The sequence below is a fragment of the Takifugu rubripes genome, chromosome 3 (assembly GCF_901000725.2).
Source record: "Takifugu rubripes chromosome 3, fTakRub1.2, whole genome shotgun sequence".
NCBI classification, from domain to species: domain Eukaryota; kingdom Metazoa; phylum Chordata; class Actinopteri; order Tetraodontiformes; family Tetraodontidae; genus Takifugu; species Takifugu rubripes.
The window spans coordinates 2745419-2768039 of record NC_042287.1 but is presented as its reverse complement, the minus strand read 5'-3'; the positions used below and the strand labels follow the sequence as shown (position 1 = coordinate 2768039).

Below are 22621 nucleotides of genomic sequence, written 5' to 3'. Positions count from 1 at the left end.
AAAGCAGCCGAGCGCGAGCGTTCCGTGCGTCTGTATGTAAGCGTAGTGCCGTCAAACGCAACTTGGCGCCGATGGCAAAATCTGTGTTTTATGGGTGTCTTTCCTGCTCGGAGTGGGAAGCGTGCAATGCAATAGTGCCCAACAGCCCATTTACTTCCACTCCAGGCCATGGGGTGGCAGTAACTGTAAAGGACAGCAAGACTAAACAAAGAAAGTGGACATGGTTGTTAACAGGGTTAGGAGAGACACGTGCGTGTTGTCCTTTTTGTACCTTCTTGCGCGAAAGGCATCTTGTTAAACACAGCGCGTGTGCTTGAACGGTTCCATTTGTTTGAAAAATAACGGGCATAGAATGGACATTTCAGCTTTATTCTGGAGAGGGAACGTGCCAGGGTGTGATTGTAAAGAGTCAAATGTCACCGAGTAAAGCATAACCTGAATTTGGAGAAAATGTATCGCATAGCATCAACATGTTGCTAATCTGTGACTATTGAAGCGTACTTGAGCTGTGGTACTTTGGAGGCTTTGACTGCCAGCACCGTCAGCAAGAAGCCAGTTGGCAAGGACTGCGGGCTCAACTGTGAGGCCAGCAACTCATACTTACCTGGCAGGGGAGACACCATGATCAGGAAGGTGGTTCACCCAGGGCGAGGCTCTGCCATTGCACTGAGGCAGTACTGACCCTTGCGAATTCCCCAAATGTGGGAATCTCGACTGCATAATTTCTGTTAGTGGGGGACTGCGTACGCGCTCTCCCCTGATATTTTGTCCAATAAAATGTTTAGTGTTACACAGGATGCATGTGTTTGCTTGGCACCGGCTTCAATGCAAACAGCAGTGCATTGTCAAAGCAGCCGAGCGCGAGCGTTCCGTGCGTCTGTATGTAAGCGTAGTGCCGTCAAACGCAACTTGGCGCCGATGGCAAAATCTGTGTTTTATGGGTGTCTTTCCTGCTCGGAGTGGGAAGCGTGCAATGCAATAGTGCCCAACAGACCATTTACTTCCACTCCAGGCCATGGGGTGGCAGTAACTGTAAAGGACAGCAAGACTAAACAAAGAAAGTGGACATGGTTGTTAACAGGGTTAGGAGAGACACGTGCGTGTTGTCCTTTTTGTACCTTCTTGCGCGAAAGGCATCTTGTTAAACACAGCGCGTGTGCTTGAACGGTTCCATTTGTTTGAAAAATAACGGGCATAGAATGGACATTTCAGCTTTATTCTGGAGAGGGAACGTGCCAGGGTGTGATTGTAAAGAGTCAAATGTCACCGAGTAAAGCATAACCTGAATCTGGAGAAAATGTATCGCATAGCATCAACATGTTGCTAATCTGTGGCTATTGAAGCGTACTTGAGCTGTGGTACTTTGGAGGCTTTGACTGCCAGCACCGTCAGCAAGAAGCCAGTTGGCAAGGACTGCGGGCTCAACTGTGAGGCCAGCAACTCATACTTACCTGGCAGGGGAGACACCATGATCAGGAAGGTGGTTCACCCAGGGCGAGGCTCTGCCATTGCACTGAGGCAGTACTGACCCTTGCGAATTCCCCAAATGTGGGAATCTCGACTGCATAATTTCTGTTAGTGGGGGACTGCGTACGCGCTCTCCCCTGATATTTTGTCCAATAAAATGTTTAGTGTTACACAGGATGCATGTGTTTGCTTGGCACCGGCTTCAATGCAAACAGCAGTGCATTGTCAAAGCAGCCGAGCGCGAGCGTTCCGTGCGTCTGTATGTAAGCGTAGTGCCGTCAAACGCAACTTGGCGCCGATGGCAAAATCTGTGTTTTATGGGTGTCTTTCCTGCTCGGAGTGGGAAGCGTGCAATGCAATAGTGCCCAACAGCCCATTTACTTCCACTCCAGGCCATGGGGTGGCAGTAACTGTAAAGGACAGCAAGACTAAACAAAGAAAGTGGACATGGTTGTTAACAGGGTTAGGAGAGACACGTGCGTGTTGTCCTTTTTGTACCTTCTTGCGCGAAAGGCATCTTGTTAAACACAGCGCGTGTGCTTGAACGGTTCCATTTGTTTGAAAAATAACGGGCATAGAATGGACATTTCAGCTTTATTCTGGAGAGGGAACGTGCCAGGGTGTGATTGTAAAGAGTCAAATGTCACCGAGTAAAGCATAACCTGAATTTGGAGAAAATGTATCGCATAGCATCAACATGTTGCTAATCTGTGACTATTGAAGCGTACTTGAGCTGTGGTACTTTGGAGGCTTTGACTGCCAGCACCGTCAGCAAGAAGCCAGTTGGCAAGGACTGCGGGCTCAACTGTGAGGCCAGCAACTCATACTTACCTGGCAGGGGAGACACCATGATCAGGAAGGTGGTTCACCCAGGGCGAGGCTCTGCCATTGCACTGAGGCAGTACTGACCCTTGCGAATTCCCCAAATGTGGGAATCTCGACTGCATAATTTCTGTTAGTGGGGGACTGCGTACGCGCTCTCCCCTGATATTTTGTCCAATAAAATGTTTAGTGTTACACAGGATGCATGTGTTTGCTTGGCACCGGCTTCAATGCAAACAGCAGTGCATTGTCAAAGCAGCCGAGCGCGAGCGTTCCGTGCGTCTGTATGTAAGCGTAGTGCCGTCAAACGCAACTTGGCGCCGATGGCAAAATCTGTGTTTTATGGGTGTCTTTCCTGCTCGGAGTGGGAAGCGTGCAATGCAATAGTGCCCAACAGCCCATTTACTTCCACTCCAGGCCATGGGGTGGCAGTAACTGTAAAGGACAGCAAGACTAAACAAAGAAAGTGGACATGGTTGTTAACAGGGTTAGGAGAGACACGTGCGTGTTGTCCTTTTTGTACCTTCTTGCGCGAAAGGCATCTTGTTAAACACAGCGCGTGTGCTTGAACGGTTCCATTTGTTTGAAAAATAACGGGCATAGAATGGACATTTCAGCTTTATTCTGGAGAGGGAACGTGCCAGGGTGTGATTGTAAAGAGTCAAATGTCACCGAGTAAAGCATAACCTGAATTTGGAGAAAATGTATCGCATAGCATCAACATGTTGCTAATCTGTGGCTATTGAAGCGTACTTGAGCTGTGGTACTTTGGAGGCTTTGACTGCCAGCACCGTCAGCAAGAAGCCAGTTGGCAAGGACTGCGGGCTCAACTGTGAGGCCAGCAACTCATACTTACCTGGCAGGGGAGACACCATGATCAGGAAGGTGGTTCACCCAGGGCGAGGCTCTGCCATTGCACTGAGGCAGTACTGACCCTTGCGAATTCCCCAAATGTGGGAATCTCGACTGCATAATTTCTGTTAGTGGGGGACTGCGTACGCGCTCTCCCCTGATATTTTGTCCAATAAAATGTTTAGTGTTACACAGGATGCATGTGTTTGCTTGGCACCGGCTTCAATGCAAACAGCAGTGCATTGTCAAAGCAGCCGAGCGCGAGCGTTCCGTGCGTCTGTATGTAAGCGTAGTGCCGTCAAACGCAACTTGGCGCCGATGGCAAAATCTGTGTTTTATGGGTGTCTTTCCTGCTCGGAGTGGGAAGCGTGCAATGCAATAGTGCCCAACAGACCATTTACTTCCACTCCAGGCCATGGGGTGGCAGTAACTGTAAAGGACAGCAAGACTAAACAAAGAAAGTGGACATGGTTGTTAACAGGGTTAGGAGAGACACGTGCGTGTTGTCCTTTTTGTACCTTCTTGCGCGAAAGGCATCTTGTTAAACACAGCGCGTGTGCTTGAACGGTTCCATTTGTTTGAAAAATAACGGGCATAGAATGGACATTTCAGCTTTATTCTGGAGAGGGAACGTGCCAGGGTGCGATTGTAAAGAGTCAAATGTCACCGAGTAAAGCATAACCTGAATTTGGAGAAAATGCATCGCATAGCATCAACATGTTGCTAATCTGTGACTATTGAAGCGTACTTGAGCTGTGGTACTTTGGAGGCTTTGACTGCCAGCACCGTCAGCAAGAAGCCAGTTGGCAAGGACTGCGGGCTCAACTGTGAGGCCAGCAACTCATACTTACCTGGCAGGGGAGACACCATGATCAGGAAGGTGGTTCACCCAGGGCGAGGCTCTGCCATTGCACTGAGGCAGTACTGACCCTTGCGAATTCCCCAAATGTGGGAATCTCGACTGCATAATTTCTGTTAGTGGGGGACTGCGTACGCGCTCTCCCCTGATATTTTGTCCAATAAAATGTTTAGTGTTACACAGGATGCATGTGTTTGCTTGGCACCGGCTTCAATGCAAACAGCAGTGCATTGTCAAAGCAGCCGAGCGCGAGCGTTCCGTGCGTCTGTATGTAAGCGTAGTGCCGTCAAACGCAACTTGGCGCCGATGGCAAAATCTGTGTTTTATGGGTGTCTTTCCTGCTCGGAGTGGGAAGCGTGCAATGCAATAGTGCCCAACAGACCATTTACTTCCACTCCAGGCCATGGGGTGGCAGTAACTGTAAAGGACAGCAAGACTAAACAAAGAAAGTGGACATGGTTGTTAACAGGGTTAGGAGAGACACGTGCGTGTTGTCCTTTTTGTACCTTCTTGCGCGAAAGGCATCTTGTTAAACACAGCGCGTGTGCTTGAACGGTTCCATTTGTTTGAAAAATAACGGGCATAGAATGGACATTTCAGCTTTATTCTGGAGAGGGAACGTGCCAGGGTGTGATTGTAAAGAGTCAAATGTCACCGAGTAAAGCATAACCTGAATTTGGAGAAAATGTATCGCATAGCATCAACATGTTGCTAATCTGTGACTATTGAAGCGTACTTGAGCTGTGGTACTTTGGAGGCTTTGACTGCCAGCACCGTCAGCAAGAAGCCAGTTGGCAAGGACTGCGGGCTCAACTGTGAGGCCAGCAACTCATACTTACCTGGCAGGGGAGACACCATGATCAGGAAGGTGGTTCACCCAGGGCGAGGCTCCGCCATTGCACTGAGGCAGTACTGACCCTTGCGAATTCCCCAAATGTGGGAATCTCGACTGCATAATTTCTGTTAGTGGGGGACTGCGTACGCGCTCTCCCCTGATATTTTGTCCAATAAAATGTTTAGTGTTACACAGGATGCATGTGTTTGCTTGGCACCGGCTTCAATGCAAACAGCAGTGCATTGTCAAAGCAGCCGAGCGCGAGTGTTCCGTGCGTCTGTATGTAAGCGTAGTGCCGTCAAACGCAACTTGGCGCCGATGGCAAAATCTGTGTTTTATGGGTGTCTTTCCTGCTCGGAGTGGGAAGCGTGCAATGCAATAGTGCCCAACAGACCATTTACTTCCACTCCAGGCCATGGGGTGGCAGTAACTGTAAAGGACAGCAAGACTAAACAAAGAAAGTGGACATGGTTGTTAACAGGGTTAGGAGAGACACGTGCGTGTTGTCCTTTTTGTACCTTCTTGCGCGAAAGGCATCTTGTTAAACACAGCGCGTGTGCTTGAACGGTTCCATTTGTTTGAAAAATAACGGGCATAGAATGGACATTTCAGCTTTATTCTGGAGAGGGAACGTGCCAGGGTGTGATTGTAAAGAGTCAAATGTCACCGAGTAAAGCATAACCTGAATCTGGAGAAAATGCATCGCATAGCATCAACATGTTGCTAATCTGTGACTATTGAAGCGTACTTGAGCTGTGGTACTTTGGAGGCTTTGACTGCCAGCACCGTCAGCAAGAAGCCAGTTGGCAAGGACTGCAGGCTCAACTGTGAGGCCAGCAACTCATACTTACCTGGCAGGGGAGACACCATGATCAGGAAGGTGGTTCACCCAGGGCGAGGCTCTGCCATTGCACTGAGGCAGTACTGACCCTTGCGAATTCCCCAAATGTGGGAATCTCGACTGCATAATTTCTGTTAGTGGGGGACTGCGTACGCGCTCTCCCCTGATATTTTGTCCAATAAAATGTTTAGTGTTACACAGGATGCATGTGTTTGCTTGGCACCGGCTTCAATGCAAACAGCAGTGCATTGTCAAAGCAAAGTCAATCTGATCAGACACCACAAATGCAATCAAACTAAATACCACTTCAATCATATCAATCTCCATCTGTGACACCTGTTCAGTACAACCCTGCCTTCAGATGATACCGATTCTACCAGCAACTTTACCACGGGTGTCAGGACAAAAAAAGAACTTGCACAATTTTACAATCGTTAATCTTATCATTGGACAATTAGTTTAGGAGAAAAATGGGGTATTGGTTTGTTTCCTTTTCATGGTGTTGTATTTGGGTGTGATGTTTTGTTTCTGTACTTTGTCATTGACCTGTGCCAAGGCAATGATATTCATTGGATTGATGTAGTGATGCCTGGCGATCAGATCCAGACGCCGCTTTTGACAACTATGTTCGAATGGACTCAGAAATTCAAAATGAACTGTGAAAGATGCTGGAGGCAGTGTCCGATTGATGCCTGACATTTCTCTCCAATAAACATCTCTTCAAACCAATTCGGTGTCTGTGAAGATTCCTTCCTCATCAACACATCTGGGCTACCATCAGAAGAAATTCACCAGTTTCTTCCTGTTAAAGGGGAGGTTTTCCTTGCCACTGCTGCCTGTTGGGGGTCAGGCCCTGGGATTCTGTAAAGCACCTAGAAATAATTTTGATTGTAAAAGACGCTATATAAATAAAAAATTGATTTGAATTAAACTGCTGTTCTCTTATCAATAATTATGGTAGTTGTGGGTGAATGTTCTGTACAGAATATGCAAAAGTGCATTTTATTATTACCAGCATCATATACCTGTATGTGTAACCATTCTGTCAACATTAAACATCGATTCAGTGAATGATGTGTAGACAATTAACCGGATCACCTGAGTTTGTACTTTCTTCAGTAAGTCCCCTAACTGGGCCGTGTATTTAACAGCAGCTTACAAGCACAGTCCTAGTAAATAATGTCTAATGGCTGTCTAGCAATGGGTAAACTGGTCTATTGACAGCAACAGGAAGACATTTTGTGTCATCTGAAAGGTGTCTTCAGTTCTGAGCGGTTGGGGGGTTCATTCTAAGTTACTGATGTAGAAAAGGGTCGAAAAAAAGAGTTAAAATTGCCATTAAATGTAGGAAAACCGAATGAGCAATTTAGATTTTCCAATAATTCATGAGGACAAGATTATTGTGGGAAAAAAAGTTTATTTTTGTGTGATAGGAAAGGAATTCTGGTCCATCAACTCGCCAACTCTCTCCTGCAGAGTCTGAACCACCTCTGCTAATATAAAAAGGTGAGTTTCATCAAGGTCTTTGAGGATAAACTTCCTCCCGAGGGCCATAGTCTCATCCAGGTGGAGGAGGAACTCTTTCATAGCAGGATCACTGGTCCCATTGAACATAGGAGAGAAAAGAAAAGAATGTTTTCACATAAGGACAATAATAATGTTGCGCTTTTAAAAGGCCCCCCTACATTTTCTTTTTGAAAAACTTACAATGTAGTTATAAAATAAACTAATGTATGCTGGCAGTATAAAGTTGGACTCGCCATCCAAGAAGAACACCTTTGTGCACGTTAACCATGTTTACTGCTACACAGATGAGTGGATGGAAACTGAAGTGGTCAAAACCTGCAGATAAAAAGTGCACAAAGCTCTAATTAAAGGAATTTTTTATGGGTTTTCACAACAGAAACAAAGTGAAAGGCCAATGGCAATGAACTCACACAACATGGCAACTTTCCTTTGACCCTTGGTATTTTAGCTCATATATTTAAAGTCTGACACAGGATTGTTATAGTGTGCAGGCATGGACAGGGGTTGTGCCTCGGGACAAGGAGTTTTGGCTGGAAGAAAATATGTACTCCTAATATTACTCCTAATATTGATTTCAGTGGTCAAGATGTCACCATTGGTGCTGGTTCCCTCCCACACACCAGTGAAGTACTTCTGAAGTTTGTGTCAGAAGACCAGATCCAGACTCAAAAACAGAACTAGTTTTCATGAGGCTGGGACTTATCTAAACAGGAACATAAGCCAATTATTGGCATGGACCTGAAGATGAGTCCGTAATTACTGGGAGACAGACGCACTATGCACCCCGTTTCTGATGTAATTCCATGCAGTTTTTTGAAACCAGTATAATAAATCAATTAATCATAACAATGACTTTTGTGTGATCGTCGACAATCGTCACTGCTAATAAAGCCAAATTCTGTTAACGTCAAGGCAAAACGTTGCACTATTTCAATATTCCTGTGACAAAAAAACAAGTAAAAGAACAAAATCATTCTGTTTCTACAACAGATAACTTCTTTAAAACCTGAGCGAAAACATTTACACGTTATTATTTTTCAATGTTTGGGGGGGCTTACGGGGTTTCACATTACCACAAAGTAAAACTTTAAGTGTTCACACGGTTAAAGCAGAAATGACAATATTTATCCATCTCATACAGACCTGATAACTTGCCGTGGTTCCCCCGGAACTCCCTTTTGTTCTTATTTGAATATTTCGGCACTTTAAGAGCGGTCTTCTCTGTTATCGCCCTCTACTGGTTAGAAAATTAACAACTAGGATCGGAAATACGCAAGATCTGAAAGCGAACAATTGATTTGCCTGCACTCTACATAATTAATTATTTTTTTCCCTTGAACCTGCCAACAGTTATAATATCATTTTCGACCAAAATGAATCAATTTATTTCTTGATCTTGACAAGGGGTTTTGATCATAAAGTGACTTATGTTACTCAATCTTGTTTTAACTGTTGTAACTCCCCTTCACATCTGATTGTTAATGAAGTGTTTTGGTTTCCATGTTCCAAATTAAAATAAACATTTTCCTCTTGTCAGCCCTGCTTGGTTGAAGATCAGGCTCTAGGTTTCTGAAAATAGTCAAGATGATGATCTCAATTACAGCAGCCTGTTTGACTTAATTGATCAATTGGGAGTCTGTATATAACATAGCATAAAATATGTGCAAGTGTACCATGTTAAACTCCTTCATATAGTGGTTCAGTTAAATTAAAACCTGTCTTATTTTCTACTTTTATTCTTAGCTTATTTGGATGTGGTGCGTTCTATTTGTTTCAGCAGAGGGAGACAGAGCGCTTTCTGAAACACAGATGAATATTCATTGCCATATTCATTCTCGTCAACAGCTCGTCGAAATTTTTGCGTGTGGTAGGAAAAAGACGAAGATGCAATTAAAATAGTTAATGTCAGTAATAAACACTACACCCCGCCTTGTGATCACGGAAGCCGCCGACAGCACAGCAGCGCCCCCACTGTTGGGTTAAAGGAACAACATTAGGCCAGGAACGACGTGACTCTCGCCAACTCACGTAGAAATGGTAAGTAAGTAAACGCGTCTCTTTAAATACTTCCCAGTAGTGTCATTTAGCGTTATAAGCTGGTGCTATTTGAAGTTAGCAAATGTTATTAGGAAATTTCACGATTTTGTGAAAAGGTGTCAAGTTATTCCGCTTTCTTTTGTTAGCTAAAGAGCGAACCTTGGGCTTACGGACATTACGAGGGCGTTGCGTTAGGAAGACCTAAAACAAATATTTTTTACCTAATATAAAAACACTTGCATTGATGCAAATCATTTTGAAGTTGACCCTGCAAGCAAAGTTAACTTTGCAAAAATTAACTTCGTGTGAGTCAAAATACCCAGTCGAAGTTCGAATTCACAATGAAGTTTACGCAATGAGCCTTATTTTATTGCATTATAGAAAGTTCCTACTAAATTGTTACAATTGGTTCCGTTGCATGAAATGCATTATTTTGTAAAAACTGGGGAAATCACTGGAATGGAAATGCTGCCGATGAATGATTTGTTGGCCTTATAATTGTCTCGCATTTTTTCTGCCTTCCCTTCCCCCGTTATGTTGGTCGCGCCCAGCAGAGGGAGACATAGTTCTGTTATTGCTCGAAAATGTGGTCATGTTTAATTTGTATTTTTAAAAACATTAACGTGCGAAAAATAAATGGCACAGCTGGATCGGTCTATATTTATCAAATAACTTAACGGATTAAACAGTTTAGCGACCAATTAACGCACAACTAGAATTTTAAACAAATCGTATGATACGGCTGCCCATTGGACAGACGTACACCACGTGATCGGAAATGCACAACGCGGCGTTTAGGATCCTCGTTTTTTGGTGTTTCTAACGCAGCGCTAGGCTGTGTATCTTTGCTAACGATAGCGGTGAATATTTAGTGTAATTTTCTCACATGTAATGTTCCCACATCTTTTAAAAATGCAAAACCCACGCGTAAAAGTCATAGTCACCGGAATGAGCCCCTCCCTTCACCAGTTCTGTGGTATCGCTTCTCGGCCTTTTGGCTAAGATCAAGTGTAGTATCTGTTCTTATCAGTTTAATATCTGATACGTCCCCTACCCGGGGACCATATATTAAATTGATTTTTGGAACAGGGAGATGGAATAGGGGCTTGCTCCGTCCACTCCACGCATCGACCTGGTATTGCAGTATCTCCAGGAACGGTGCACCCCCCTTAATATGTGGAAAGTTAAATAACTTGGCTTGCCTTGTTAGATATATAACATCTCTCAGATGTTTAGGTTAGTTTCTAAAGTGGCTTGAGACACTGTTGTTACTCAAATCCTCTTCCATGCATATAGAACAAACACTTTACTTTGGTCATGAATGTCACAACTCTAATGGCCTGAAGGAGTATGTTTGTTTCAAATTATAACACAAGTTATCCAGGTGGAAGAGGTGTAATTGTACAAAGAGATATGTGTGGTGTCTTGAAATTGACAGCAGGTGTGTCAGGATCGGCATTCCCCCGTTGTCACTCTGGTGTGTCCACAAGGGAGAGAAATACAAGGAAAGACACCATGAGAATGTTATTGTTGCAAAAACATTTTCACAATTGGGAAAAAATTCTCAGGGGTGCAGAGGAAAGATCTCTGCAACAGAGAAGTAGGGGATCCCTGAAATTACAAAAGGTCACAGATCAGAAAGGTGCAATCGAATTGTGTGTATGGACACAAAAGTACCTTTGCGACCTTTGGTCTGGGATGGTGCGAGTGATGGTGGTTCTGGCTGTGGGGGAGGAGAGGGGGATGTAACTGTGTGACTAGGAGGTAGTCTAGGTCGGTGGTTGAGGTGGTAAAAAAGGGGACGCATCTGTGTGACTGTGTCGGCATGTCAGTTTCCTGGTCCCTGCCAGAGCTGGAGTGACCTGAGGTCGACTAGTGTGTGGTCTTTCGAGAGGTAGCTCCAGTGCTGGAGGTTGACTGCATTGCACGATGCTCTGATTGGCCTTGGTCGGTCACATGGACGGCTGACAAGGCCGCCTATCGCCTGATTAAGATTAAGATAAAGTGTGCAGTGGATTTACTGTTGATTTTTAGTATAGGAATCCCCAGCTTGCTTAGCTCAGCATCATCCACAGTCACTCTCTTTTGGACATGCTGGTGTAATCTGGTCAAGAGATGTTTGTGCGGTAACCCGCCAGCCTTCACTCTGCAGTGTGGGTGCAGCCACAGCTGCAATGTCGCATACTTACGTTATAACCTGAGGGTGGACCAGTACATGAGAAGACAAGAGAGGCAGGGATAGAACTGACCTGGAAATGATCTCAGTCTAAAGCTAATTCCACCATAATTCAGATCCTACTCGCAAATGCAAATGAGCAAAGGAAAAAAATGCAAATTGGAGGAAACACAGGCTTTAACTGGGAGTGTTACCCATCCAAAACACCAAATAAAACTACTTCAATTCAACTGTACAAAACCTGGCGGAACAACCCCCCCCACAAAAAACAAACATGGTCCCAAATTTCAACCATTTGCATGTGTTGTATTCGTCAGACACAAATTCTGAGCTCTGCTGGGTTGTGACACTTTTTTACAGCGCAGCTGGAAACCCTTGATGACAGACGTCTTCACCTCAGAAACAATGAGTCAGGGTTTTGGCATCACCGTCGTAATTAACAAGCCGGACGCATTACAAAATAATGACTTAAATCAGTTGTAGTTCAAAGGCACAAGGTAATGTTCAGAAGGGAAACATTAGTCTTGTGTATTTCCTGATGTGCCCCATGTGGAAATAAATAGTAAGTGTTTATAAGACAGAGTGGTCAGTGAGGACAGTCATTGGAGAATCCCAGTAGGATTTCGCTAAAAACCAAAAGATTGAAGTGTCATACAAAAGGCCCGTGTGTTGGTCTGTCTGCACTGCACCAGGTTTGTGCTTCTTTTATTTACATGTTGCATTTTCAACTTTTAATGGAATCTTGTACTGTGTTGGCTTCAATGATGCATTATTTTACGATGATAGATGACCTCTCGCTCCAATGTAACTGTGACATCAGGGAACTAGAAAGGTTTATGTGCACTGTGAGAGAATTTATCTTCTTTTGTGGTGCTTTTTAAGGAGTGTATTTCATTATAACTGTATAAACATGTTATCTATTACGGTTTTCAGCTGGGTTGGAGTGCCTTAGGTTGATAGTCTATATAGCTGCTAACAGATCACTGATGTTGTGTGTGTGACCGAGTGGCCACACGGAAACTAAAAACTGGTTTGTATCTTTGTTAGCGAGTTCCAGTAGCATCAAAATATTGTTGGCAGTTTGCTTTGACTGTTTTGGACAGGATCATTTGTAGTTCATCAGTGACACGTTTATTACTGTGATTAACTATTCCAGTAATTACCACCAGTGTCAGTTTACTAGAAGCATGAAACTGTTTTAAATAGTGCAAAATCTGACTGACACCTTCAGGAATCTTCCAGACAGAAAGGTTAAATGATGCGACCTGTCAACTGGTTAAAGACTCAGTTCCAGTTGGGTTTCCAGCACCAGTGAGGCCTGGACTGGAGCCACGCAGCAGCGTTCAAACTGCGGCTTTTCCCCACTGGGTCATTTAGCAAGCACAAACATCCTTTCACTGTATTACCTGATTTAAACCTGCTGAGTCATGGACTGGGGAGGAGAACTGGCCAGTGAAAAAAGGCCATTTTCAAACAGCTAAATGGGTCAAAGGCCTGGATAAAGCAGGCAGGTCCGGAGCGAATGTTGCAGAGTAGCACCCCATGATGAAATACAACAGAAACAACAGGCTTATTTTTTCCAGCAAAAACATCCGTATAATAAAAAAACAAAAATAATTTACTTTCCAAAACCCCCCCGAAAAAACAATATAATAAAAAAAAACCATTGCCTTATATATCAGCTTGAAAGCATAAAAACAAATGGCCCATTTAAGAAAAGCTCGACTGCGTTCATCTCTGTGGCTTCGTGTGAGCCCAGTTTTGGAGTAAGTGGACCAGAATCTGGCAGGCACTTTAAATTTCAGTGGATTAAGTGGAATGACAACAACACAGTTGCGGTAAAAAAAACAACCTAAAAGACTTGTCAACGTGTAATTGTTGTTTGTGTGTCTATCAAATCTGAGTGACTTGTCTCACCGAGAGGCGTCTTTACACGTGAACCTAGCGGCTGTGTGGCGTTGATGGAACCGTTGCGTGATGTATTTGGAATGCTACATGTTGAAAATGTGCAAAAAGTTCATCCTGTAGCCTCGTCAGTGATGCGACACACACGCCGGAGATGGTTGCTGATCATCAATGGTGGGTGGACACCTTGAGTTTCTGATGATGATCGGGTTGTTGTTATCGAAACAACTAAACAAGGTTGTTTTATACACCGTTGTGGAGGACGTATTTAACCGTAAATGTAATACAGTTCTAGTTTGGGAGAGCAGTGTGAATATCCAGTGCCTGAGGGACTCTGCACACAGGCTTTTTTTTTTTCGTTTTCAGAGTGAATATTGACATCGGTGGCAGAATATCTCTCAGTCTCCAACATTCTGCATGCTGTCATAGATACAAACTGAGATCGACCGGTTCATATGCCACAGCTAATGTCCCATTTCTAAAAATGTTACATATCTATTAAGAGTTCATGCTAATCCCAACGTGTTTAAACAGGTTTCACATTCGACACCATGGTTGCATGTTGACTTCATCGATATCTGAAGTAGTCGTGGTTCTTTCTGTTTGCATCTTCAATGGGGGAGTGACGGATCGTGCTGGTAGCTTCTGGTAACTCCAGATGTGGTTTTGCCCTCGGTATGAGAATGGTACGGTCAAAGGCTACGGCAAGATTACCTGGGATGTGCGTGCATGTGTTATCCGTCTGTGTTATGTGTGGCAGTGTGAGGCAGGTTGTTGGTGTCACTGCTGTGAGGGGAGGAAGGTCTGCTTCGATGTACAGTGTGTGTGTGCGTGTGCATGTGTTAAATGTGGCAGTGGAATTGTCATCAGTCATTGCATGTTTCCGTCTTTTCCTCAGGTGCTGCCGCAGAGTCTGGCGTGCGGTGCTTGCACTGTCCGAGCGAGAGGCGAGCCACAGTTCTTGATGGCTGGGCGGCGCAGGAAGACTGGCCAACACAGTCGCAAGGTGCATCCTGGGAAATGGAACAGCAATTAAAAAGACGTGGGTTTGTCACTGACAGTACAAAAGTAATTTAGCTGAAGCTTAAGTACAGGATTTAGCTTGTAAATTATAAAAATTAAAAAATATATATTAGATTTCACTAAGACTACAGCAGTAAGTCATCTATGCTGTTGTGGGCCTGTTGGTGTTCCGCACACAGTAAAAAGTGTGCAGTCTGACAATGACTGAAGAATGTGAAAAGTAAAACTGCACTTCTAATATGCTTGTGTATGTGAAATGACTTGAGATTCAAGATTCTCTTAAACATCAGAATTTTGACTTTTTTTTCCTCCTGAATTTGTTCATAAAGTTGCATCAGAAAGCAGGAATACAAAAGAAACTGAATGCAGGTTGTTGGGCTGCATTTCCTCATCCTCACACGTAGAAACAAATATTTGATTTTCATCTAAACACTGAGCTGACAGCTTCAGATGAGGTCATTCCAAGAGATGGAACTACATTCCCAGGTCTCCTACCTCTGTCCAGGATCCCGCGGCTCCTGTGCTGTTCATTTCCTTCCCTCCTCCCATGATGCTGACCATCTCCTCCCCAACAGTCTGTCTCATGAATCTCCTATTCACGATCCTGGTCACGTTGTCATTGTTCCCAGCCAAACACACCAGCGCCCTGTGGCCTCCGACTCCTAACGCCACGCACTCTGGTTTGGCCTCACTGCTGCCGCCGCCAAACCCACCCGCCAGACCCACGAGAGAGTCTCTCCGCACCCTCTCCCCAGGCAGGGCCACTCCTTCCTGGGTACGGCTGCTGCATACATTCCTAAAGAACTCTTGGACGAGACCTCCGTACCTCTGAGAGCCGGTCTCGGGTCCACAGACTGCAGCAACGGAGGGTTTTCCCGCAGCAGGAGGCTGCCGTGCTGGACTAGCCCCCTGGCTGGCTCCTGAGGTTAAAAACATATGGTGAGAGGATAAGAACAATGCTGGAATCGCGTTTAGGATTTAGTATTTGCTTATTTGTCAACCAAAATCTTTTCACCTCCATCGACCCTCCAGAGCGACTCTGTGCTTCCTGAGTGTTCCACCACACTGAAGAGGCTGGACAGGCCGTCGGTGAGACCGCTGAGGACAGGGCTGTCTCTGGTGGTGGTGGAGCGAGCCCAGGCGGAGCCCCCACCCCCACCCATGGTTCTTTGCTGTAGGTTCCACAGGCTGCGGTCCCTGGAGGTAGAGCTTGGATTTAGAACTAATCGCGGTCTCCACCTCTTTTGAGTTAAATACATTCCTGTGATCTTCAATAAAGTTTCTCGGAAGACAATCTGCCACTGTGTGCTGCCTACTTTCGGGTCCTGCTACAACCGTTCGTAACAAAGTCTTCGCCTCTTTCTGAGAAGACCTTCTTATTTCTGATTCAAATAAGTTCTTTTCGTTTCTCTTCTCATTTGAATTATCAGCTGAAACTTCTGTGAACGCCAACCTGTTCATTTTTTCACACATTTTCAAGCTGCAAAAAACACAATGGGCCTTATTCACCAATATGTTCTTAAGAATCTTCTTAGATTCTTTCTTAAGTTGTTCTTAAGAAGTTCCTTAAGAAAACCCTACGTCAGATTCATCATCGCGTTCGTAAGCCTCAGAATTGTTCGCAGCTGTGTTCTTAGATTGATGAATGCCATCTACTTGTAAGTTGAGAGTGTGTGCCAGGTGAATCTAATTAACATACTATTAGCATAAGTCACCACCCACTAATGCCCATAAAAGGAACTGCAGCAGGGCCCTGTAGACAGAGCAAAAAGCAGCAAAATGCCCAAAGCTTGCCTCTCCACACCTGATTTCTGACACCGTGTTGAACAATCAAGAAAGGATGGCTAACACGCTTGATAAAATTGCCTCAACCCTGATGACTATAGCCAACACAATTAAAGAAATCAATGAGAATGTAAAAAAATAAGAATGTAAAAAAAATAAACGTGTAAAAGCTGTGCTCTGAAACCGGTCTCTCTTATTTTTTCTTTTTGAAGTGAATCAAGACTGTTAGACTGAAATTGTGACAATAATGCAGTTTATTCACAAACGGGCAATTAATTGCACTCGAACGTGAACCGCGTGCCTGCAGTCTGGCCCCATCATTGCGTCAGGACGCACATCCTCACGGGGTTGTGGCTGAGGGGGAAGAGGGACACCACGCTTCATAGCGATGTTGTGCAGGACACAGCAGGCCATGATTATCCCACAGACCTGTAATGGTGAGGGAGAGTCATAAATTAGATGAATAAACGTAATCTAAGCAGATTTTATAACAAAAATAAATAGTTACCTTCTCCGGTTTGTACAGCAATTTGCCACCTGCTGTGTCCAAACACATCCAGCGCCCCTTTAAAATGCCGATGGTGCGTGCGCGCATGCATCTGATTGAATAAAATTTCCCGTGGAGTCTGAGGGTTGGTCAGTGGTGTCAACAACCAGAGCATATCCTCGATCCCCTAATAAAATAAATCAAGATAAAATCAAATAAAAAGACAGTTTTGGCATGGTTTCCAATTTTGTTGATTAATGTTAAGTCATTGGCACATTTACGTAATTTTAAAATTCTCCGTAAATCACCAAAAATAGGAAATAAATAAATAAATATGACATAATTATCATTGTAATATTGAATTTTATTGAACTGCACAAGAGAAGAAAACACAACCATGCCAACATGTCGGCACTGAAATGTGCGTAAGAGTACTCCTGAGTGTTCGTAGGATTTGTTCTTACCGACACATAAATCCGGGATGAGAAGAAAATCATGAATGCCACAATCTTCGTAAAATATTCGTAAATGGGACTTAAGAACAAATTTGCTCGTAAGAACGGTTCGTGAATGAGGCCCAATGTGTAAATTAAAAAGTGTACAATAACAAAATATACTCCTTGATTTTTGTACAAACATTTGCATGTTATTGGCCCAATTAATTTTTACAAGTTTCAAACTTAATTTTAATGCTAATGACCAGAAGGCTTTAACTGGTACAAATATTACATCTAATTAATGATACACAGTACTCAGGAGAATCAGCTATGTAGTGGGAGTTCACTGTGCTGTGTGGTTTGATATGTCTCTTTAAATGTTTCAAAAACCTATAACCTCACTGATATCAAATAGAAATAATGTCACTCACTAGTCTTTGCTCTCCACTGTTCTCAGGTGCCCCATTGTTATAAAGTCATGCTGCAGGGCTTTCTCATGAGAGATTCTCAGACGATCATCAAAGTGGAATCATTTCTTAAGGAGATCATAAAGAGCCCTGCGTCCTTCATTTCATTTTTGTCATCTGTTGGATTTGCCTGCCATTGGAATTAGTGATTTAATACAAAGATAATCAATCAGGAACAATGGGCCAGATTCACGAAGCGTTCTTACGAACAAATTTGTTCTTAAGTCCCACTTACGAACAGTTGACGAAGATTGTGGCATTCACCAATTTCTTCTTATCCTGGATTTATTCGTAGGTAAGAACAAATCCTACGAACACTCAGGAGTACTCTTGCGCACATTTCAGTGCCGACATGTTGGCATGGTTGTGTTTTCTTCTCTTGTGCAGTTCAATAAAATTCAATATTACAATGATAATTCTGTCATATTTATTTATTTATTTGTTTATTTCCTATTTTTGGTGATTTACGGAGAATTTTAAAATTACGTAAATGTGCCAATGACTTAACATTAATCAACCAAATTGGAAACCATGCCAAAACTGTCTTTTTATTTGATTTTATCTTGATTTATTTTATTAGGGGATCGAGGATATGCCCTGGCTCCCTGGTTGTTGACACCACTGACCAACCCTCAGACTCCACAGGAGTTTTATTCAATCAGATGCATGCGCGCAGTCGCTCCACCATTGAACGCACCATCGGCATGTTAAAGGGGCGCTGGATGTGTTTGGACACAGAGCCACAACCCCGTGAGGATGTGCGTCCTGACGCAATGATGGGGCCAGACTGCAGGCACGCGGTTCACGTTCGAGCGCGATTAATTGCCCGTTTGTGAATAAAATGCATTATTGTCACAATCCGAGCACAGCTTTTACACGTTTATTTTTTTTACATTCTTATTTTTTTTACATTCTCGTTGATTTCTTTAAGCGTGTTGGCTATACTCATCAGGGTTGAGGCAATTTTATCAAGCGTGTTAGCCATCCTTTCTTGATTGTTCAACACGGCGTCAGAAATCAGGCGTGGAGAGGCAAGCTTTGGGCATTTCGCTTTGGGCATTTGGCTGCTTTTTTGCTCTGTCTACAGGGTCCTGCTGCAGTTCCTTTTATGGGCATTAGTGGGCGGTGACTTATGCTAATCGTATGTTAATTAGACTCACCTGGCACGCGCTCTCAACTTACGAACAGATGGCATTCATCAATCTAAGAACACAGCTGCGAACAATTCTGGGGCTTACGAACGCGTTGATGAATCCGACGTAGGGTTTTCTTAAAAAACTTCTTAAGGACAACTTAAGAAAGAATCTAAGAAGATTCGTAAGAACATATTGGTGAATCTGGCCCAATGAAATTAATTATAACTGGTTAAAAAAAAAAGAGTGCTTACCGAAAACAATTGTTTTAGAGAATATCTAAAACACTGAGGAACGTAATTGAAGTTCTTTTCTATTATGTGATCCTGGGGCTTCTGCTCAGGAACCTGGTGGCAGCGATCGACAGCAGGTGTGTCAGGATCGGCATTACCCCGTTGTCACTCTGGTGTGTCCACAAGGGAGAGAAATACAAGGAAAGACACCATGAGAATGTTATTGTTGCAAAAACATTTTCACAATTGGGAAAAAATTCTCAGGGGTGCAGAGGAAAGATCTCTGCAACAGAGAAGTAGGGGATCCCTGAAATTACAAAAGGTCACAGATCAGAAAGGTGCAATCGAATTGTGTGTATGGACACAAAAGACAAGACTCGATTTTCGAATGAGCCAATATTAGCAGCCACCTGAGAATACCGATTATTAGCCATTTGGAGTCACATGCAGATCTTAATTAATTAATATCAATTACGGCAGCATTACCAGATATTAGCAACGTGGACCACAAGAACAATGTAATGAAAATAACACAGAAGCAGTCAATTCTTTACACTGAGACAAAGAATATTGTGATTGTGAAGCTTTAGCTGGAATTAGTTCATTTAGCAGTAGTGAAAGTAATTAAAACGAGCAATGCGATGTAGGAGATGCGTACTTATGTGAAGCGCAAGGGTGGGACTGTATCAATTGAAGTGGCGGTGGATTCACGTACAATGGGAAATTTGAAAGCTGCCATTTGAAATAGTGTTATTTTCCCAATTAATGTGACACACACAGGCAGCCCCTCCCATACCCACAGGCTGTGAGCTGCTCCACCCCTCCACCCCACACACAGATTCGCGATCAGGACCACCCGTAGTCAAAAGCCGTTTTTGACTGCTTAACACCGTCCAAATATATGGAGTCTGAGCATGTTAGAACCACAAGACTTTGAAATATAACCGTGTCAAATTTCATAATTTTAGCTTACCCGGTGACAGAGAAACGAGTTAACCATGAAGCGTTTGTCAGTTCTGAGGCATTTTCCCCGCTCTCTTCTGCATTGAGTTACAGTTTTTCTCAATTGGTTTGGTACATTTCTCACATCAGAATTGAAATTCTCAAAAGTTCTTGTTCAATTGTCACATCATCATGCCATTTGTGCAGATGAAAAAGGCAGTTTCTCGTTGCATTGAACAAATTGCAAATGCTTTTGTCCATCCATGCAAATGATTGTGTACAATTCTCAGTTTTTTCGTACATTATCAATTGCTTTTGTCATGCTAATCAAAATGCTTTGTTATAGGAATCTATCAAATAGTCTCTTTCCCCAAAACATTTAGGCTATAGTTCATCATATAAGTCTTCACATGCAAAATGATTTACCAAGCCATCATAACATGTCAAGCATATATACATTTCCATAAGACATTTGTCTGTAAATATGATCTAAATTGGTACATTCCTCCCAGGTGAATCTAGACTTTCTCTAATGAAAAGAGTTGATCAACCAATGATCGACAGTTTTCTGAATGAGCTCAAGGGAGCATCTCATGAACAATCTACTGGGGAGTATATAGGTAACCAGAGCACAATAGAAAGTTACAATGTCTGACAATGGAAGGACAACAGCCAAGAAGAAGGAGAGGAAGAGGGGTGAGGCTGCGTGGTGGAGGAGTAGGAAGAGGAAGAGGCAGAAGAGGCGGACACATGCGTGTTCCTGATGAAATCAGAGCAACACTTGTAGACCATGTTTTGAATCATGGGCTGACTACGGCTGAAGCGGGGAGAAGGGTGCAGCCAAATGTTGGCAGAACAACTGTGTCCTCAATTATTCAAACTTTCCGCAGAGAGAACAGGTGTGTAATCTAACAGTATGTGCTAAATTACATGGAGTTTACTGTATTTACATGTCAATACAGTAATGCCCCATACAAAATTACAGTAGCCTATTCCACTGATACTCTATACAATGCCATTGTGTCTTCCTCAAATTTGTTTTGGTTGACATTTCTATTTCCCACATAGGACTGCAAGACAAGTACACAGGGGTGGTAGAGGGCGGATTTTCACACCACAGCAGGAGATGGCTATCTGCAACATTGTTGTGGAAAACAACGCCATTACACTAAGAGAGATACAGACTACTATTTTGCAGGACAACGACACATTTGCAAACATCCAAACAGTCAGTATCTCTACCATTGATAGAGTGCTAAAAAAACAACACATGCGCATGAAACAGCTATACACTGTCCCATTTGAAAGAAATGGTGAGAGGGTGAAGGAGCTGCGCTACCACTTTGTCCAGGTACAACTTTTATTCCAAAACCATATATAGATATGTCCTCGCTTGTAAGTCGCTTTGGGTTTACAGTAAAAGGTGTCTGCCAAATGCAATGTAATGTAAAGATGTACACTACACTACTGTAAGTGTGGCATTTGCACATATGCTATGGCTGTAGAAAAGAAGATGCAATATGTCATATACGTTTGATCTAACTTCTTTTGCAAATGCATGTAATGCAGTAATTCCAAAAATAACATTTTGTCTTCTGTATTTAGCGCATGATGGAACTGGAAGCTAGTGAGCCACCCTGTCACTTCATTTACATGGACGAGGCTGGCTTCAATCTGACAAAGCGCAGAAGACGGGGTCGAAACCTTATTGGACATCGAGCCACCATTGATGTGCCAGGCCAAAGGGGTGGCAACATAACTATGTGTGCCGCAATATCAGATAACGGTGTGCTGACACACATTCCACTGATGGGTCCATACAACTCTGAACGTCTAATAGCATTCCTAGACACTTTGTACAGGGATCATATCCTAGGTGGCCCAGCCGAGAATATGGCCCAGCCCAAATATGCCATAATATGGGACAATGTAAGCTTCCACAAGTCAAACCTAGTAAGGCAGTGGTACGCAAACCATAACAGAATGGTGATGGAGTTCTTACCACCATACTCCCCATTCCTCAACCCTATTGAGGAATTTTTCTCAGCCTGGAGGTGGAAGGTGTATGTCCGAGAGCCACACACACAAGTGACCCTTCTGGCTGCAATGGATGCAGCATGCCAAGACATTACTGCAGATTCCTGCAGAGCATGGATTAGGCATGCAAGAAGATACTATCCACGCTGCCTTGCACGGGAGGACATCAGGTGTGACGTGGATGAGAATTTGTGGCCTAACAGACAGGAACGGGAAGAAGCTGAAGATCAGGATTGAGATTAGAATTTGGGGAGTTGTTCATATTTTTTTGTTTACCTACTGTATGACCTATGTTTATATTTTTGACCTATGTTTACTTACGTATTGTATTTCACCTTTGTTATGTGCAGTGCTGTCTTTTTTTTTTTCTTTACGCACTGCAATGTCAATGTTTGCCAATAAAGAAGTCATTCTGTAAATGTGAATCTTGTCTTTTCCAATCAATCTTACACATATACATTATATGAGGTCAAATGTACAACACTTGTCATCACACCTAAACCACATTTTACATCAACATGTCCCTTCAAAGTGCACTATTCAATTGCCAACATGACTAATGAATTTGACTGTCTTATCCGTACACAATGACACAATGATTAAACATTCTGATGGCACTGACAAGTATATTGACACAAAAACTTGCTTTTGAGGGATGGACTAAGGATTTTGAGCAAGAGACTGGCTTTTGCAGGTGATCCACGGTGTTTTGCTATTTGTTCAAACTGTTTTGAGAAATGCACTTGATCTTCTGCA

General features: G+C 43.4%; 3 protein-coding genes, 2 long non-coding RNA genes and 8 other non-coding genes across 17 annotated transcripts; 10 read left to right on the top strand and 3 right to left on the bottom strand.

Moving 5' to 3' along the window:
- The first annotated feature begins 596 nt into the window (after positions 1-596).
- Positions 597-760, top strand: LOC115249416 (U1 spliceosomal RNA). Its single transcript, XR_003888115.1, has one exon. It is a non-coding gene; the product is annotated as a U1 spliceosomal RNA (small nuclear RNA).
- Positions 761-1443: 683 nt separating this feature from the next.
- Positions 1444-1607, top strand: LOC115249405 (U1 spliceosomal RNA). Its single transcript, XR_003888104.1, has one exon. It is a non-coding gene; the product is annotated as a U1 spliceosomal RNA (small nuclear RNA).
- A 683-nt stretch (positions 1608-2290) lies between these two features.
- Positions 2291-2454, top strand: LOC115249393 (U1 spliceosomal RNA). Its single transcript, XR_003888092.1, has one exon. It is a non-coding gene; the product is annotated as a U1 spliceosomal RNA (small nuclear RNA).
- Positions 2455-3137: 683 nt separating this feature from the next.
- On the top strand, positions 3138-3301 carry LOC115249382 (U1 spliceosomal RNA). Its single transcript, XR_003888081.1, has one exon. It is a non-coding gene; the product is annotated as a U1 spliceosomal RNA (small nuclear RNA).
- Positions 3302-3984: 683 nt separating this feature from the next.
- On the top strand, positions 3985-4148 carry LOC115249371 (U1 spliceosomal RNA). Its single transcript, XR_003888072.1, has one exon. It is a non-coding gene; the product is annotated as a U1 spliceosomal RNA (small nuclear RNA).
- A 683-nt stretch (positions 4149-4831) lies between these two features.
- On the top strand, positions 4832-4995 carry LOC115249346 (U1 spliceosomal RNA). The gene has a single exon (XR_003888048.1). It is a non-coding gene; the product is annotated as a U1 spliceosomal RNA (small nuclear RNA).
- A 683-nt stretch (positions 4996-5678) lies between these two features.
- LOC115249360 (U1 spliceosomal RNA) lies at positions 5679-5842 on the top strand. The gene has a single exon (XR_003888062.1). It is a non-coding gene; the product is annotated as a U1 spliceosomal RNA (small nuclear RNA).
- A 1231-nt stretch (positions 5843-7073) lies between these two features.
- On the bottom strand, positions 7074-8453 carry LOC115249061 (general transcription factor IIH subunit 5-like). Of its 3 annotated transcripts, none has more exons than XM_029833295.1 (3): positions 8347-8453; positions 7437-7518; positions 7074-7273 (listed from the first exon to the last, which is right to left on the bottom strand). In XM_029833295.1, exons 2-3 carry the CDS (start codon positions 7469-7471, stop codon positions 7093-7095), a joined length of 216 nt encoding a protein of 71 aa, XP_029689155.1. In that variant the 5' UTR covers positions 7472-7518; positions 8347-8453; the 3' UTR covers positions 7074-7092. The 3 variants fall into 3 exon arrangements, with proteins under 3 accessions (XP_029689155.1, XP_029689154.1, XP_029689153.1); XM_029833294.1 differs by having other exon boundaries at positions 8262-8347; XM_029833293.1 differs by lacking the exon at positions 8347-8453 and adding an exon at positions 7614-8340.
- Positions 8454-8857: 404 nt separating this feature from the next.
- Positions 8858-15643, top strand: LOC115249065 (uncharacterized). Of its 3 annotated transcripts, none has more exons than XR_003887772.1 (4): positions 8858-9240; positions 14220-14363; positions 14850-15283; positions 15377-15643. It is a non-coding gene; the product is annotated as an uncharacterized lncRNA (long non-coding RNA). The 3 variants fall into 3 exon arrangements; XR_003887773.1 differs by having other exon boundaries at positions 9228-9244; XR_003887771.1 differs by lacking the exon at positions 8858-9240 and having other exon boundaries at positions 14215-14363.
- Positions 10219-10409, top strand: LOC115249369 (U2 spliceosomal RNA). The gene has a single exon (XR_003888070.1). It is a non-coding gene; the product is annotated as a U2 spliceosomal RNA (small nuclear RNA).
- LOC115249055 (protein SOGA1-like) lies at positions 13560-15281 on the bottom strand. Its single transcript, XM_029833276.1, has 2 exons — positions 14840-15281; positions 13560-14334 (listed from the first exon to the last, which is right to left on the bottom strand). The coding sequence occupies exons 1-2, from the start codon at positions 15278-15280 to the stop codon at positions 14188-14190; spliced, it is 588 nt and encodes a 195-aa protein (XP_029689136.1). The 5' UTR covers position 15281; the 3' UTR covers positions 13560-14187.
- A 741-nt stretch (positions 15644-16384) lies between the features above and the next one.
- LOC115249206 (uncharacterized) lies at positions 16385-21942 on the bottom strand. Its single transcript, XR_003887916.1, has 5 exons — positions 21831-21942; positions 18908-19056; positions 17485-17650; positions 16638-16803; positions 16385-16558 (listed from the first exon to the last, which is right to left on the bottom strand). It is a non-coding gene; the product is annotated as an uncharacterized lncRNA (long non-coding RNA).
- Positions 20840-22287, top strand: LOC115249205 (uncharacterized). The gene is made up of 2 exons (XM_029834156.1): positions 20840-21179; positions 21434-22287. Exons 1-2 carry the CDS (start codon positions 20955-20957, stop codon positions 22100-22102), a joined length of 894 nt encoding a protein of 297 aa, XP_029690016.1. The 5' UTR covers positions 20840-20954; the 3' UTR covers positions 22103-22287.
- Positions 22288-22621: the final 334 nt, after the last annotated feature.